This window comes from Rosa chinensis, chromosome 2, assembly GCF_002994745.2.
Source record: "Rosa chinensis cultivar Old Blush chromosome 2, RchiOBHm-V2, whole genome shotgun sequence".
NCBI classification, from domain to species: Eukaryota; Viridiplantae; Streptophyta; class Magnoliopsida; order Rosales; family Rosaceae; genus Rosa; species Rosa chinensis.
In genome coordinates, this window is record NC_037089.1 from 81,900,455 (window position 1) to 81,915,876 (window position 15,422).

The following is a 15,422-nucleotide window of genomic DNA, read 5'->3' on the forward strand; positions in this document are numbered from 1 at the left end:
AGGACATGAGCCCAAGCCCAAAAGCTAAATGATGGGCAATTTTAATGAAAAATGACCAAAATGCTCAGTTTGATAAAATATTTATACGTATGCCACTGACCAAAATCTCTCTCTCTCTCTCTCTCTCTCTCTCTCTCTCTCTCTCTCTCTCTCTCTCTCTCTCTCTCTCTCTCTCTCTCTCTCTCTCTCTCTCCCCGCCGTTTTACCCATTCTCATCCTAATCCAAACCTTTTGCACCAGATCAAAGAGATCCAGCGAAGCCTGCAAAGGTTCGCATTGCGAGGTACATTCAACTAAGGAAAACCCATTATTTATTTCAGCTTTAATTATGTTTGGATCTGATCCAAGTATCCCTGTAATTGTTCATATTGCTCTATTCTGCTTTTATTGCATTGCTTTGTCTTGAATTCTTGTGAATTGGAATCGACTGGTGTTTCTGGGTTCTGATTGGAATTGGGTTTTGAAACTTTTGATGTTGTAATAAGGAAGTGATTTGGATAATTTGGCAGACATTTGAGGTGGTTTTCATAAATCACATTCGGGTTATAGTATTCTTTGTTGTTGCATCTAATCAAATGTCGAATTGGGTGCTTGTTTTTTCATAAAGAAACGTTTTTTTTTCCAAGAAGCTGAATCACTTGTGGTAAGGCGTTAGAGCTATGCATTGTTGAAATTGTTCTTTCTTTATATTCATATTCTCCACTTTGTTTAGCCCCATTTATATTTACTAGTGACTCACGAAAGTACCTAATTTACTATATACCAAACGTCAGTTACTGTTCATAAGCACTGTTCCTAAGGCCCACGATTTGAAGTGACGCTTTTACCCTTGATTTTTCCTTCAATTACAATTTGCCATTCTTCTGTAACGTTCCTATCCCCTGCCACCTGTAGGTTTACTGAGCCTTCACCTACACTCTATCAACACAGACCGAGAGAGCCTCATCTTTTGGGTTTTGGTTATTTGCTCGACACAGAGAGAGATGGAGCGAAGTAAACTGAGGAAGAAAGGAGAGAAGAAGAGGCCATCCCTTCAAAAGTAAGCGGAACCCTCACTCCCCAAAACTTAATTTCACTGCAAATCAATCATTTTTTTTTCTGGATTGATTGATTGATTGGGTTCCTTAATTCCTCTGCGAAGAATTCTTTTTTTTTTGATGGATTGATTGATTGGGAATTGGGTTTTCAGTGTCCATCGTTAGGGTGGAGTTTGGCATTGCAGGCTTAATCGTGGACACCAAGGTGTTTTATTGGCCAAGAAAGGTCTTTTGCTAAATGCTATGAATTTCTGGTATTTGTGTAGATTTGGATCCTTCTCAGCTTTGCTGATTAAAATTTTTCGGTGAAGGATTGGATTTGGGTTTATGTTTTGGTGAATAGATATTTGGTTCTTTGGCTTTTTCTTTCTCTAAATTTTCCTAAACGATATGTATTGATATTTTTGCAGTGTGCTTAGCTTTTGTTGCTTCCTTCTGTTTCAAGCTTTTACTGATTATTTAGATTACTGGGTGTGAATGCTTTAGTAATTGCATTATTATTGCTTTTTAACTTTGATTTCATGCTTCTTTTGGTTTTACTGTTTTTGCTTCAAGTTTGTTCCTTTCTTTTATCACTTTGCTTATGATTTGCCAAATGATAATTCACACTTTTCATATTACATTGTTGGTATCAAAATGATAGAAGGGATTGCTTCTGTTTAATTGACTATTTTAATTTTCGAGTCTAACATCAAAGGAATGAACACAGGGATTTTTTTTTTATCCCGTACTTAAGGAATAAAGGTTAAATAAGAGAACATGCTATAATTGAAACTTACTATGAATTCAGTTGAAGGACCATATATGTTTCCAAAGAATTATACACAAGATGCAACAATGACCAAGTTTCCTTAGTTCATAACAAGTGAAATTTGAGAAAAAAGTTTAGATTGTTAAATCAAAATAACCAGAGGAGCAGAAGTACCAGTGCATAGAGAGTATCAATGTTGACATACAAAATTGAACATGATGGGTTCATAGGGAAACTAATATTGAGTGGGTCAAATTTCAAAAAATTGAATCAGAAAGACGAGATTGAAAAGAAGAGAGGGGGCTTACCAAAATTAGGGGTTTAAGACAGAGCAAGCAAGCAAGCACCCTGATCACACTGACTGGGGATCTCACTCATTGATATGGCCATTACTTAAGGTATCTACATATTATTTATTTATTTTTATTTTTTTGTGCATTTCTTTGTTTCACAGTAATTGCAAGTTACTTTAGATTGAACTGTATTGTTAACTTTGAGTAACAATTCATGCAATTATGGGAACTAAGTTCTCAATCTTGCTACTTTTCATTTCGATTTTCAGATCACTGCTCAAATTCCTCAATTTTTTTATTTATCTTGCTTGCTTCCTGGGTTCATAAAGTAATTGCTCCTATTTTTGGTTTGTGGGATCTGTGATATTTTGCTATTGCATACAAGTCATCAATGAATGAATCAAAAGTTAGAAAGAAAAGAGAGATGGAATCAGTTTTGGTGGTGCATTATTCTCACTTTGTTTCTCGATTGCATGAATATGTTTTTCAATGCAGAAAACCTCTTCTTCTTTTTTTCCTTCTTTTTTCCCCATAATGATTCATGGCCTTTTGAATGGGAGATATTGATTTTATTTGAATAGTGTGTGAAACTTAGTTGGGGTTGAAATGAATGAATATATAAATCCAATCTCAAGCTGGCTTTTGTTCCTTCTTTTTTTTTTCCAATCCTGGTTGAATATTGTCTCTGAGGATTCTGTTTCTTTTAGGTCTCCATTGTTCTCACGTGTCATGACTCAGTAGCTGACCCTGCAGCACTCAAATCAAATTACCTAATTGTACAGCTGATTTTGTGAGTTAATTTCTCTTCATTTTTTTTTTCAGATCTGTGATTGGTTTTCTTGCATGGTTAAATTTGAAAGGTTTGGAAATTCGTTAGTAAGGGGAATTTTTGGGTGTGTAGTTGAATAATTGTATAGTTGAAGTTTAGGATATAGAGGTAGATATGCTATCACTATTTCGAGCAAATCTGCGTTGCTTTCTTCAGTTCACGATAGTATTGGAATCATGCGGGTCATAGTCCTTTTCAGGTCCCACATAGAAATTTAGATGGGTTTGATTTTGGACCTGATTGTTATCATGTTGAGTAAGATTGTTAACTCAATATTCTATTACAAAAGCCTAAATGTGCTTATTCAAAACTAAGCATTAATGAGCAAGACAAGACCCTTACTGTAGATAGGTGAATCATGTAGATCTTGGAATGCATATAGAAACAAGAATTATTTGAAGTTTAAAAAAATGCACACCAATATATCAAAACAATTACTATGCATGGTGTTTTTGTTTTTCCCTTCTTTTTTCAAATGGTTGGTTTTAACTGTTGTGTGTATGGTTGTGTTTATGACAAGGCCATGTCTTTGGTTTCAGTTCTAATCTTTCTTATGTTTCAGCCTGCAAAGATGCATTCTTATGCTTAAAACGGTTGCTACCTTGAGGAGAGGTAATTGATTTTTGATATAGAAAGGAAATCAACCATTTGAATTATGAAGATTGTAAATAGTCAGAGTCTAACTGAACTTTTGACATGAATGCTTTACCAAATGTTTGACAAACTATTTTTTACGATGATCTTAGATGCTGTTGCTCAGGAGCTGATGTGTGCCTGGAATGCTGGCCGCTTATGACAACTGCTATTAAAGTGATTGACACTGCCCTTTGAGGTAGGAATATTTTTTCCATTGGCATCTGATCTATATGTTGTTAGAACTTAAAACCCTTAAATTTTCACTTTTGTGAACTTCAAATTTTGAACACAATTGATTTTCATTTTGATCAAGATTGAGATTTTAATTTATTGATTTCGATAGGTCATTGAAAGGGTTTTCATATTTTTGTTTTTGCAGGCAATGTAAGATATGAATTTTGCAGGCAATGGAAGTCTTGCTTTATATATAAATATTAAAGCCAAAGCAGCCACCGAGACCTCTCCATTTCCATTGCTTCAGTCTCCCCAAGCTAAAGACTCCCCCTCTGAGGTAAATTCCCATTTTAAAAACCAAGACACATATATATCTCCCTAAACATGTAGCTACATACATCTGTCTATTTATTTATCTAAATTATTCAGAATTTTCAGTCAGTTTTCAACATTAATGACCTTATCTAGGTGTTTAAAACTATTTACAATGATAAACAGATTGTTCCAACACAAAAAAAAATTCTGATTAATTCATGCTTTCACACAAGAACATACTCATTAATAATGTTAGTTAAACAAAAAATATGAAAAACAGTTAGATACAATATTACAAAGGTATGTTACAGTTGATCTGCTTATAAGCATATATTTCATCTGCTTAGTGAATAGTTATTAATTCCACTTTTCATATTAAAAAATTCAACAAAAAAAGTTGTATTTAAATCAAATTCTTATTCTCCACAAAAATTTTCAATTCTTGGAACTATTTTTTTTACTTTATTTTTTATTTTTTATAAATCAAAATCTGATGATGATGCTGATGGTTATAGTAATGACCAGTTCAATTACCTGTTCTCATACGTGAACTCCAGTTGAACATTGATTTACTAACTGTTTACTCGGATAGATGACAGTGAGGAATTTCCGAATTTGTGATCTGAAAAGTGGAACCTATATTGGAATTGTTTTACTTCATAATTTCATTAAAGTCCTTTGTTCATCCAAGGGAAGGAATGAATATCTGTTCTTTTGTTCATCTGACCTGAGAGTTTATATATGTTTTTTTTTTTTTTGTGAACTTAGATTTTATGAAATTTTTATATGTTGTTAAGCAAAACTTTTTTTCCTTTAATTATGATGTGCTATGTTATATGTGCGACTGTGTGAGTCAGATACACAAAGCACAACTATAAATTTACTGCATCTTATGTGCACCTCTCATTCATAACTGTAGATACAGAAGTTGTGAATTCTGCTTCTAGGATTAATGACCCATCAAGAATGTTGTTTATCTTTGTTAAAGCTAAATTTTGATTTTGGCCTTTGTAATCATGGCAAGTATTTATCTAACAAAGACATAAGTATAATTGAAAATGTTAAGAAAAGTTACCATTCAAGTTAATATATTGAATCTGATACTCATATTTACTCTTTTATTGTAGATGGACACAGCAATAACTTGCAAGGATATGGAGACAGAAGGGGTTGAACACTGACAAATATGATGGGCTTCATTGATTTTCGTAAAGCTGCAATCCATGAAATCTCTCTCTACTTGCTCAATTGTAATATGATCTACATCATATTTTTATGTATACAAGCTATGCTCTCAGTTTTAGGTCCAAGCAACTAATTGTTTCATTATGTAGTGGTTGATTTTAGTTTAATCTTGAATTATATGTTTGCTCAAAATTATCATCCTAAAAAAAAAAAAAAACCACACCATCGCACGGGAGAATTAGCTCCAAACCCCGCAGCAAAGCGCGGGCAATATTGCTAGTTGTCTCTATGCATCATCATTATTTAGAAAAGTAGTCTATTTGATGCACCACCGTCCCAAATTTTAAGGCAATGGTTTAGTCGAAAAAGTTAAGTGCTTTATAATGATGTATTAATTTTCTTGTGATTTTGATGCAGGTTCTTAGCTGGGTAGTTAGTGTAGATAAATTTCCTAATTGCTGGGTTTATCTATGTTTGGAGGTCATGAGACAGTTCCTTCCAATAGTCCGCAGTTAAGAAAGTCGGGTAGCAGACCTTGTGTCTCTGATATGGGTACAATTAAGTCTTAGGCAATGACGAGTGCAATAGCAGAACATGAGTAGCAAAACTGGACACGAGTACAAGCGCAGTAGCAGAACTGGACGAGTATGAGTGCAGTGAGTGCAGTAGCAGGATTAGACGAGTGCAATAGCAGGATTAGGCGATGACAAGTACAGTAGCAGAACACGAGTAGCAGAACTGAACACGAGTACAAGTGCAGTAGCAAACCCGGATGAGTATGAGTGCAGTAGCAGGATTGGACGAGTGCAGTTGTAGGATTAGGCGATGATGAGTGCAGTAGCAGAACACGAGTACAAGGACAGTAGCAGAACTGGACGAGTATAAGTGCAACGAGTGCAGTAGCAAGATTGGACGAGTGCAGTAGCAGGACTAGGCGATGACGAGTGCAGTAGCAAAATATGAGTACGAGGGCAGTAGCAGAACTTAACGAGTATGAGTGCAGCAAGTGCAGTAGCATAATTGGACGAGTGCAATAGTAGGATTAGGCGATGAGATGAGAGTAGTAGGAGAGTGAGGTCTTGTGAAGTAACATAAAGGGATTATTCTCAAGGAAAAAAAAAGTAACACAAAGGGATTATTTTCAAAAAAAAAAAACATAAAAGGATTAGAAGTCAAAAGAAGTAGTTAAGGATAAAAAGTAAATTAACTCATGACATGTGGCAAGTGGATAACAGATTGTCCTTATTTATAATATTTAATCATTATAAAGGGATTAGAAGTCAAAAGAAGTAGTTAAGGGTAAAAAAGTAAATTAATTCATGACATGTGTCAAGTGGAGAGCACATTGTCCTTATTTGTAAGATTTAGTCCTTATATGTTTAATTCAATCTTTAATGGATGTATTTGTTAAGTCATCTTTTGTCAATAACTTATATGTAATTTGTTATAGTAAAATCAATTAACAAAATAAAAAATAAAAAAATTAATTCAATTATATGTAGTGGAGACGTGGTGGGAGTTTCCACAATTTTTAACTACCTACACCACACACTTTGAAAAAAATAAATAAATAAATCCTGCACACGCTGTGTAGGCCACTGCTAGTAGTAGGGCTGGCAAATCCAACCGAGACAAACCAACCAACCGTATCCGTCCCGAACCAAGTTTGTTGGTAGCCGACATTTTCGGTAACCGAAGTATTGGTACGGTAGTACCGAACCGAGAAGGAGTACACGGTACGGTATTGGTATTGATTTTTAGAGAAATACGGTATACCGTACCGTACCGTACAATATATTTGATATTATATATATTTAACTAAATTTTTCTTATATTTATCAATCTCAGCCATTGATTATCAATTGTTTTATGTGAGATTAACTCAGAACCGTTAGATTAACAAACCCTAAAGGAATCAGAGAGACAATCGAAATTGATTTCATTTCCCTCAGTCTCTCTCAAACCGAGCCCAGCCTCTCTCAAACTCTCTCAGCAATCCATGAACCATATCCATCTTGTTCTAATTTCCGAACCCTGTGATTAAGCTTGTGTAAACCAGAACACTTGGTTAGCACCCAGATCACGCATTTCATCTAAAAGTCGACTGCTTCTTTCATCTGTTCCTTCAAAGAATCAAACCATTCGATCCTTTGCTTTCTTCAGCTTCCTTTATTCGAGGGTTTCGATCATAGTCAAACACTTTCTTACGTTCCTATTCTTCTGGCATCTCTATCTTAGGCAATTAACATGCAATCATCAGAATTTCATATAATCATCATTTTATGTAATATATTTTTGCAGATTATAGAGCTCGGTTGACAGATTCAAATACCCAAATAGCTAAAGATCAAAACTTTGATTGAAATTGAAAGACCCAGAAATGAAAAGTACCTGATTTAGTGAGATTGAAAACTTGGGTTGGTGAAAGAGGGACTCGACCGCATAGGGCAGCCATGGGCGTCTCACTCTCTCTTTATTTTTGGGTTGTGGGTATCAAAGGATCATTAAGGATCTGTGGGCAAAGAAACAAGAAAGGGTAGGAGATCAAACCAGTTTGAGCCACTAACAACAAAGAGGTTGCAGATCTGAGGCTGCTTCTTCCTTCGCCACAATCACTCTTCCATCACTTGGTTACAGGCCCAACCATACCGAACCAACCAATTAAATCGGTATACCGACTTCTTGGTATACCGGATTTTGTGGCCGGTAGTGGTATGATTTTTTGCATACCAATATAAGTTGGTACGGTACATGGTATTGGCCCATAGACTCCTGTACCGAACCGAACCCAGCCCTAGCTAGTAGGTCTGGTCATAAACTGGTGAAAAATTGGTAACCGACTGAACCGAACAGGTTTTTCCAGTTCGGTAATCGAATTGTGAGCAAACCGACGTTGTTCATGGCTTCGAACCGCCCACATTGAACCGAATCGGACAGAATTTTTATTTATATATATATATATATATAATTATTTTTAATAATTTATATATATATATATAGGGAAATTACTGGTCACTCCCTGTACTTTGGGTGTGTCGACAGTTCAGTCCCTGCTATTCCAATTTTAACAGATTACTCCTCACACATTCAAATTTCACCCAATTTGGTCCAAAATGACTATTTTACCCCTCACTTCCTTTTTTTTTTTCCCCTCTCCTCTCTCTCTCGGTCTCTCTCTAATCTCCTCATCCTCTTCTTTTTCAGGCTTGATATGGCAACAATATTTCCCACAAGTTTCGTAAATACAGGATGCCAAGATGAAGCAGAACCGCAACAATATACAAACATTGGTTTGGTAAAAGAATGAGCATCTCTTTCTTGAATTGAATCCTTCAAAACCATAATTGACTCATTTGAACTACATGATCTACACTCACAAACCATAAATTGGAGTAAGAAACCGCGGAGGCTTGTCGGAGGGCCTGAATCCAAAGCCTTGTTGCTTTTCGAATTGTTATCACCAGTAACACAACACAAATCCCAATTCTGGAGATGGTGGTGGGATTAAGGTGAGTTCCCGGTCACCAACTATATCGTCACCATTGCCGCAAACACCACCTGCACATCCCCCAGATCCCTACCTTCACCACCACCAAAATGCTCACAAATCCCAACACCCAAAACAGCGATTCCACATTTCACAAAACCCCAATTCTTTCTCTAAAACCCAAAATTACCCTAAAACAATCAATCCGAAGCACTAAGATTAATAAACCAATCCCAATCCTCAGCATCGGCTTGCCGGCCTCCATCACCAACTCCCCCTCGCCGACCACCTGCCGGTCCAAAAAGTCCTCCGTCGTCGCCTCCAGCAATGGCTTTTCGATCGCGAACTAACAGCCCCATTAACGTTGTGCGCCGATATCCCCGCGGCGACGGGGATCGAGGCTGTCTGCGTGGACTTCCTGGATCACTGAACCATCGGCAAGGAGACTCTGGTTTTTGGGTTTCCTGAGACTTTCGCAATCTAATCGCCGAAGGATTTTAGGGAAGAGAATGAATGGGTGGTACGTATTTATGGTGGCCTGAAAAAGAGAAGAAAAGGCTTTTGATGAGCTAAGTTTTGGGTAAAGGAACAAGAGGAAGAAAAGATTGCAGAGAGAGAGATAGAGCTTGGTGGTGGTGGTTATGGTCAGTTTTGGTCTTGCGACTGAACTGGTCCCAAATTGGCTACTCTCTTTGTTTTTAGGAGAGGGGAGAGAGAGAGAGTGAGAGAGAAGCAGGAAAAAAAAAAGTGAGGGGTAAAATAGTCACTTTGGACCAAATTGGGCGAAATTTGAATGTGCGAGGAGTAATCTGTTAAAATTGGAATAGCAGGGACTGAACTGTCGACGCACCCAAAGTACAAGGTGTGACCAGTAATTTCCCCTATATATATATATATATATATATACACACACACACACACATAGCTTCGAGAGTATCTCGCCATTTCCTTCATTTTCCCCCCATCTCTGATCTCTCGATCTCTCCCTCATCTCTCACATGACTACCACCGCCGCCGGTGCCTCTCTCGCGTGTCCATTCTCAGCTTCTCTCATGGCTAGAACCCCATTACCGGTAAGGATCGAGTTCCCTTCTCTTCTCATTTCTCTCACTTCTCTGTCTCTCTCGATTGATGGACAGATGGAGGGGAATCTGCTGTTAGTGACATTGAGGAATGAAGTGAAGGAGCTGGATTGCTTGGAGGAAGCTTGAAGTCGGCACTCCGCACTCGGCAACGCTGAGTTTGGCACTTTGGCATTTGTTTGCTTGTTGGACTACCATTTTATTTTGGTCTGTAATTTGGCACCATTATGAACTCCCATTCTCAGTTTCTGACTTTATGCATTTGGTTAATTTGAAGTTTAACAAATGCTTTGTATTAGTGTAATTTGAATATATTCAGACCAATTGTAATCATTGTATTAGTAGTTCTGTAGTTGGTACTTGGTATGTATGTTTGAATTGTTTCTTGACTTTCTTCTAGTGGTTGCTTATGTTTTTTTTTTTCTCCAGATGTGGTTGATTAATTGGTCTGTATGTTTATTTCAGATTTGATTGATTAGTTGTTGGGAATTTGGTCTGCTGAAAGTAGAAGTTTCAATTTCAGGTTTTAGTTGATTTTTTTTTTTTTTCAAGTCTACAGGTTTTCAAATTTCCAGGTTTTGGTTGCATGTTTTAGTATGCGGTTTGCACCCAAACCGCACCGCACTGCACCGATAAAACGGTGCAACTGAAAATGCAGTCCAAACAATTTTAAAGCAGTTGCTGTTCGTAAAATGGGCCTACCGAATAATGTGGTGTGGTTGCCGTTTCAAGCCCAAATCGGCCCGAACCGCACTGAGCCCAACCCTAACTGCTAGTATGTATTATGTGACTCAAAGTTCAGATTTTATATCCCGTCCAAGTCAAATTATTACTACAAATCTACAATAAATAATAACGGATGTGAGATTAGGCCTTCCGGCTAGGTTGGATTTTAAATCCCAACTTTAAAAAATAATAATAAAAAGATTAACGTTAGGGTGGTTCTAGTTAGACCTCACATACTTAATACACCTCTAATTTACTTTTTAGAATACTTGAAAACCTAAGTAGATCTCCTTTTTTTTTTTTACCAAAACGCCCTTAAACATGAGATATAACAATTTGTTACTATATTTTTTATCTCTCTTCAACCACGAAAAGAAAAATGAATCAAAATCACATTATATTGCTCTCTTATGAGTAAGTCTCTCATCCACAAAAATTAATTAGAGAGTTGGTTCTCAATCTTGATATGTTGTTAGAATCTCTTTGAATTTGCTAAAAGAAAGATTTCACAGGTTTTTGGATTAGAAGATCGAGTAATAACTATATCGATTAATTTAGTTTTAAAAATTCTAAATCAGATTATTTTGAATTTATTTTTGTATTAAATAATAGACCATGTATAAAAATTATTATTTTTACTTAATTATTTTAGGTAAATTGTAAAACTACATAGGCAATATAAGAAAATTTTGAAAAAAAAAAACAATTTAATTGAATGTTACATTTAATTGGAGCATTAAAGGAGGTAAGAAGAGTATTTATTTATTTATTTATTTTTCTCTCTTTATCTTTATTTATCTTTTCATATAACTTAATAAACTCTATTAATAATTAAAAAACAGTTGGAGTACCAACACTCCAACCAGAACCAGAATCACCCTTAACGTAGAAGATGCCACTGAATTTACAGATGTCATCAATGAGGTCAATTTTGCGCCACTTAAATTACAAATGTCATCAAAGATCTCAGTCAGGGTGACGCGTCAATCACTCCCATTAGCCGCTCCTTCAACCCACGGCATCCTCCTCCCTTGTTCCTACCTCAGTGTTTTGTTTCTTCCTCCATTCTCATCTACTGCAACACCATCAAAAAACACAACCCAGAAGGCCAGAAGAGAGTAGCTATAGCTCTAGTATGTCTGCTCAAGCTCCCACCATTCCTCTCCTCACTCCTTACAAAATGGGAAAGTTCAATCTATCTCATCGGTACTTGCCTAATCTTTGCTTCAGTATTATATAATTTCATCGATCAAGATGGCTAAAAGCCCAACAATTTTTTTTTTTTCCTATATAGCAGGGGCCTTATGTTCTGCTTTAAAGTGGTTCTTCTTCACATAGTAATTAATAGGCGTTTGTTATGTCCCAGTTGGCTAACAAGAAAAATGAAGGTGTTTCTGCTTCTGTTTTCTCAAATAAGTGTGAAGCATAGTCATCAGTTTATATTGCTCTTTATGCATTGCCAGATAATTTGGTATTTGATGCTCTTACTTCTGCATGCTACGTGCTCTGTGTACTTCTCTTGGAAAAAAGCCTCTTATAGTATCAATTCAAATGCTGCATTCTTTACAAGTTTGGGCGTACCGAGTCCTTTTAATAGTCGGGTTTCTAGCCTTCTTGCTCATAAAGAATTCCTATGTATTTGGGATTTTTCAAAACTGGGCCTGCTGGTGTAGCTACATCTTTTTTAATAAGATTTAATACACAAATATTATGAAGGTACCAAATAATATAATTTGGAAAGAACAGACATTAGCATCATCAAGAAGCACCAAAACATAAATGCAAGATCTGCATAATGTTGCCTAGCTAGGACTAATACATGGTTTGTTTTTCCCTTGACCTGGATATACAGTCATGGGGTTTGAATCACATGAAGGATTATACACCTGAATCAGTACTTCCCTTGTACGAACCTAGCTTGAGTTCATGAAGGTATATGATGCCAGGAAATAGACCAATTTTATATCACCCTTCAATTCGAATTAGCAAAAGCAATGCCTCCTTGCATAATATGGATTCCAAACATTGATGGTCTGGATGTGAATGAGTCGATTACTTGTCCCTTGGTTTATTAGTGAATTATCTCTTCAGGGATTGTGAAAGATGTTAAATTTTGATATTAATTGTGATTTAACAACTAGTAAAGGATGTGTCTTTTCAGTCTCGATTGTTTAATATATGATTTCTTTATTGTGTGGTTACACTTCTTAAAATTTTCTTGCTAAGCAAGATTCCATAAGGATTAGGGGCTTGAAGGCTAATAATCCATTTTCCTTTGAAACCTATCATGGGCCACGTAGGTGTATACTGCTTCAGTACCCTAACTAGAATGTTCATAAGATGCTCGTAGTTATAAATCATAGAGTTGCTTTCTCTTCTCCAGAGTTGTTTTAGCACCCTTGACTAGACAGAGATCATACAACAATCTTCCTCAACCGCATGCCATCTTATATTACTCTCAGCGAACAACCAATGGGGGTCTTTTAATAGCTGAAGCCAGTGGAGTTTCTGACACAGCTCAAGGGTAAATTTAGTTAGAGTGGCTTTCTAGTTTCATTGATGATTTCATATCTAATGACAAACATCCCCTTGAGTGTTTAGTGTTTTTCATGTGCGAAGGTACCCGGATATGCCTGGTTTATGGACAAAGGAACAAGTTGAAGCATGGAAACCCATCGTTGATGCAGTTCATGCTAAAGGTGGTGTATTCTTCTGTCAGATCTGGCATGCGGGAAGAGTTTCAAATAGTGGTGCGTTCTTCAGACTTCACTTTCATAGTTTCATCATAGAAACAATTTTGAACAGCATTTTCAGGAAAAACTCAGTTGCAATGAAAGAAGTTTGATATATAAAATAACTCAGAATTCAGCTATATAAAATAACTCAGAATTCAGCGGAAGTGTAGAAGTAAATGGATTTGACTGTTGATATTTTTGCTCAATCTGCCATACATGCATTTATGACTTGCCAAGATCCCAGGTTGGTGTGATAAACAGAACCATGATATGCTGATTGCTGAACCATGTAGTAAGCTTGATGTCAAGTAATAGTAATTTTTGTCATCAATATTATCAATATTGGTGATGCTTCTGTTGTTGTGGCTGGCTATTGATCACTCACCAGTGGATTTGATAATCCTCAGACAAGGTCTCTTGTGTTCAGATTGTGATTCTTATCTCTTATACTTTCAGCTTTTCAACCAAATGGACAAGCTCCGATCTCTTGTACTGACAAGCCACTAACCCCTCAAGTACTATCTAATGGTGTTGATGTTGCTGAATTCACACCTCCAAGGCAATTAAGGACAGATGAAATCCCACAAATTGTCAATGACTTTAGACTTGCTGCAAGGAATGCAATCGAAGCTGGTAATTTTCCTTCAACTTGATTATGAAATAAACTTGGAAGATTGATTTTGAGCTCAAGTAAAATATACTGTGATTAACTGATCAAACATAGTAAAAGGGAATAGAATTACTCAAATAGATACATGCAGATTAGTTCCATACGCATTCTATGAGGTTTAGTTGATATAGGCAGAAACTACATAAACACATAATGGCATGAATTGAGTTCAACTTCCCCTGTTAGGAAAAGGAAAAAAAAAAAACAGAGTTATTCTTGACCCTCCAGATCAAGAATAATTTTAGTAGTTTTGGCCGCTGAAAATGGAAAAAGGGAGTCTACCTCTTTGCTTGTGTAATAAAAAATGGTTTATATCTTCCAAATTGCAGATTTGATTTTAGTTATCTAAATCACTCCTTGGTGTCCAAATGTGACCCTCTTAAGAGTGGGGATTTCAGAAAAGAACTCAATGTTAGAGCTATAGTAGAATAAGTTTTACTGACAAGTTTTGCCTTTTGCATATAGAAGGTCTCTGACTTTTGCTAATCATAAAACCTTGAGTAGCTAATATTATTTGTACTTTGTCTGATATAGGCTTTGATGGGGTTGAAATTCATGGAGCTAAGGGTTACCTTATTGATCAGTTTATGAAAGACCAAGTGAATGATCGAACAGACCAATATGGTGGATCTCTAGAGAATCGCCGCCGATTTGCTCTGGAAATCATTGAAGCAGTTGTTAATGAAATAGGAGCAGACAAAGTTGGAATTAGATTATCTCCATTTGCCGACTATATGGAATCAGGGGATTCAAACCCTGAAGCATTAGGCCTTTATATGGTTCAATCCTTAAACAAATATGGGATTCTGTACTGCCATGTGATTGAGCCAAGAATGAAGGAAGCTGGAGTAAAGAGTGAAAGTGCTGGCAGTCTTCTACCCATGAGAGAAGCTTTTAGTGGTACCTTCATGGCTAATGGTGGTTTTGACAGGGAAGATGGGAACAATGCAGTGGCTGAGGGTCGTGTAGATGTTATTGCTTACGGCCGTTGGTTCTTGTCTAATCCAGATTTGCCAAAGAGATTTGAGCTTAATGCTCCTCTAAACAAGTATGACAGAAGTACTTTCTATACTTCTGATCCAGTTGTTGGTTACACTGATTATCCATTTCTTGAAACCACTGCTTAAATTTGTTGTGTTCAATGGCTTCCATTTGTTCACATCAAATTTCAGGTTGGTTTGACATCGTTGATCACCTTGTTCACATATTAGGATCCATTCATATGATTAAATATTAATTTCCATATATATATTTTTCTTTATGACCTATTGAAACCGTGTACATTCAATTTTTTTCTTCCAAAAGTACGTTCATTTTATACCAGTTGGTTGTCGTCGTGGCCTCAATAAAAAGACAGTTGAACAACCCTAATAATTGGTGTCAAACTGTCCCGTAATGCAGACCTCACCAAATTAATGGAAAATTGGAAATGAGCTCCTATCTGGCACATGGATCAACTCCAGCTAATTAATCTGAAAATAATTCTCTATCACAAAAAGTTA

At 36.4% G+C, this 15,422-nt stretch overlaps 1 protein-coding gene and 1 long non-coding RNA gene across 8 annotated transcripts; both read left to right on the top strand.

Annotated features, from left to right (window-relative positions):
- The first annotated feature begins 131 nt into the window (after positions 1-131).
- LOC112186050 lies at positions 132-5,359 on the top strand. Of its 5 annotated transcripts, XR_005805296.1 has the most exons (9): positions 133-283; positions 895-1,039; positions 1,190-1,263; positions 2,063-2,186; positions 2,789-2,871; positions 3,473-3,522; positions 3,657-3,742; positions 3,926-4,057; positions 5,163-5,359. It is a non-coding gene; the product is annotated as an uncharacterized LOC112186050 (long non-coding RNA). The 5 variants fall into 5 exon arrangements; XR_002930607.2 differs by having other exon boundaries at positions 132-283; positions 1,190-2,186; XR_005805295.1 differs by having other exon boundaries at positions 895-1,263.
- Positions 5,360-11,432: 6,073 nt separating this feature from the next.
- Positions 11,433-15,188, top strand: LOC112190372 (12-oxophytodienoate reductase 2). Of its 3 annotated transcripts, none has more exons than XM_040513764.1 (6): positions 11,433-11,721; positions 12,816-13,039; positions 13,135-13,265; positions 13,495-13,552; positions 13,705-13,883; positions 14,455-15,188. In XM_040513764.1, the coding sequence occupies exons 3-6, from the start codon at positions 13,145-13,147 to the stop codon at positions 15,045-15,047; spliced, it is 951 nt and encodes a 316-aa protein (XP_040369698.1). In that variant the 5' UTR covers positions 11,433-11,721; positions 12,816-13,039; positions 13,135-13,144; the 3' UTR covers positions 15,048-15,188. The 3 variants fall into 3 exon arrangements, with proteins under 3 accessions (XP_040369698.1, XP_040369697.1, XP_024185576.1); XM_040513763.1 differs by having other exon boundaries at positions 11,437-11,721; positions 12,899-13,039; XM_024329808.2 differs by lacking the exon at positions 13,495-13,552 and having other exon boundaries at positions 11,445-11,721; positions 12,899-13,039; positions 13,707-13,883.
- Positions 15,189-15,422: the final 234 nt, after the last annotated feature.

What these genes read in the sequence shown, in the direction of transcription:
- LOC112190372 (XM_040513763.1), top strand. Translation starts at nt 11,651, where the DNA reads ATGTCTGCTCAAGCTCCCACCATTCCTCTCCTCACTCCTTACAAAATG. An exon ending in GGGAAGAGTTTCAAATAGTG is followed by an intron (nt 13,266 to 13,494) that starts GTGCGTTCTTCA and finishes CCAAGATCCCAG; the next exon opens with GTTGGTGTGATAAACAGAAC. An exon ending in AAGGAATGCAATCGAAGCTG is followed by an intron (nt 13,884 to 14,454) that starts GTAATTTTCCTT and finishes TGTCTGATATAG; the next exon opens with GCTTTGATGGGGTTGAAATT.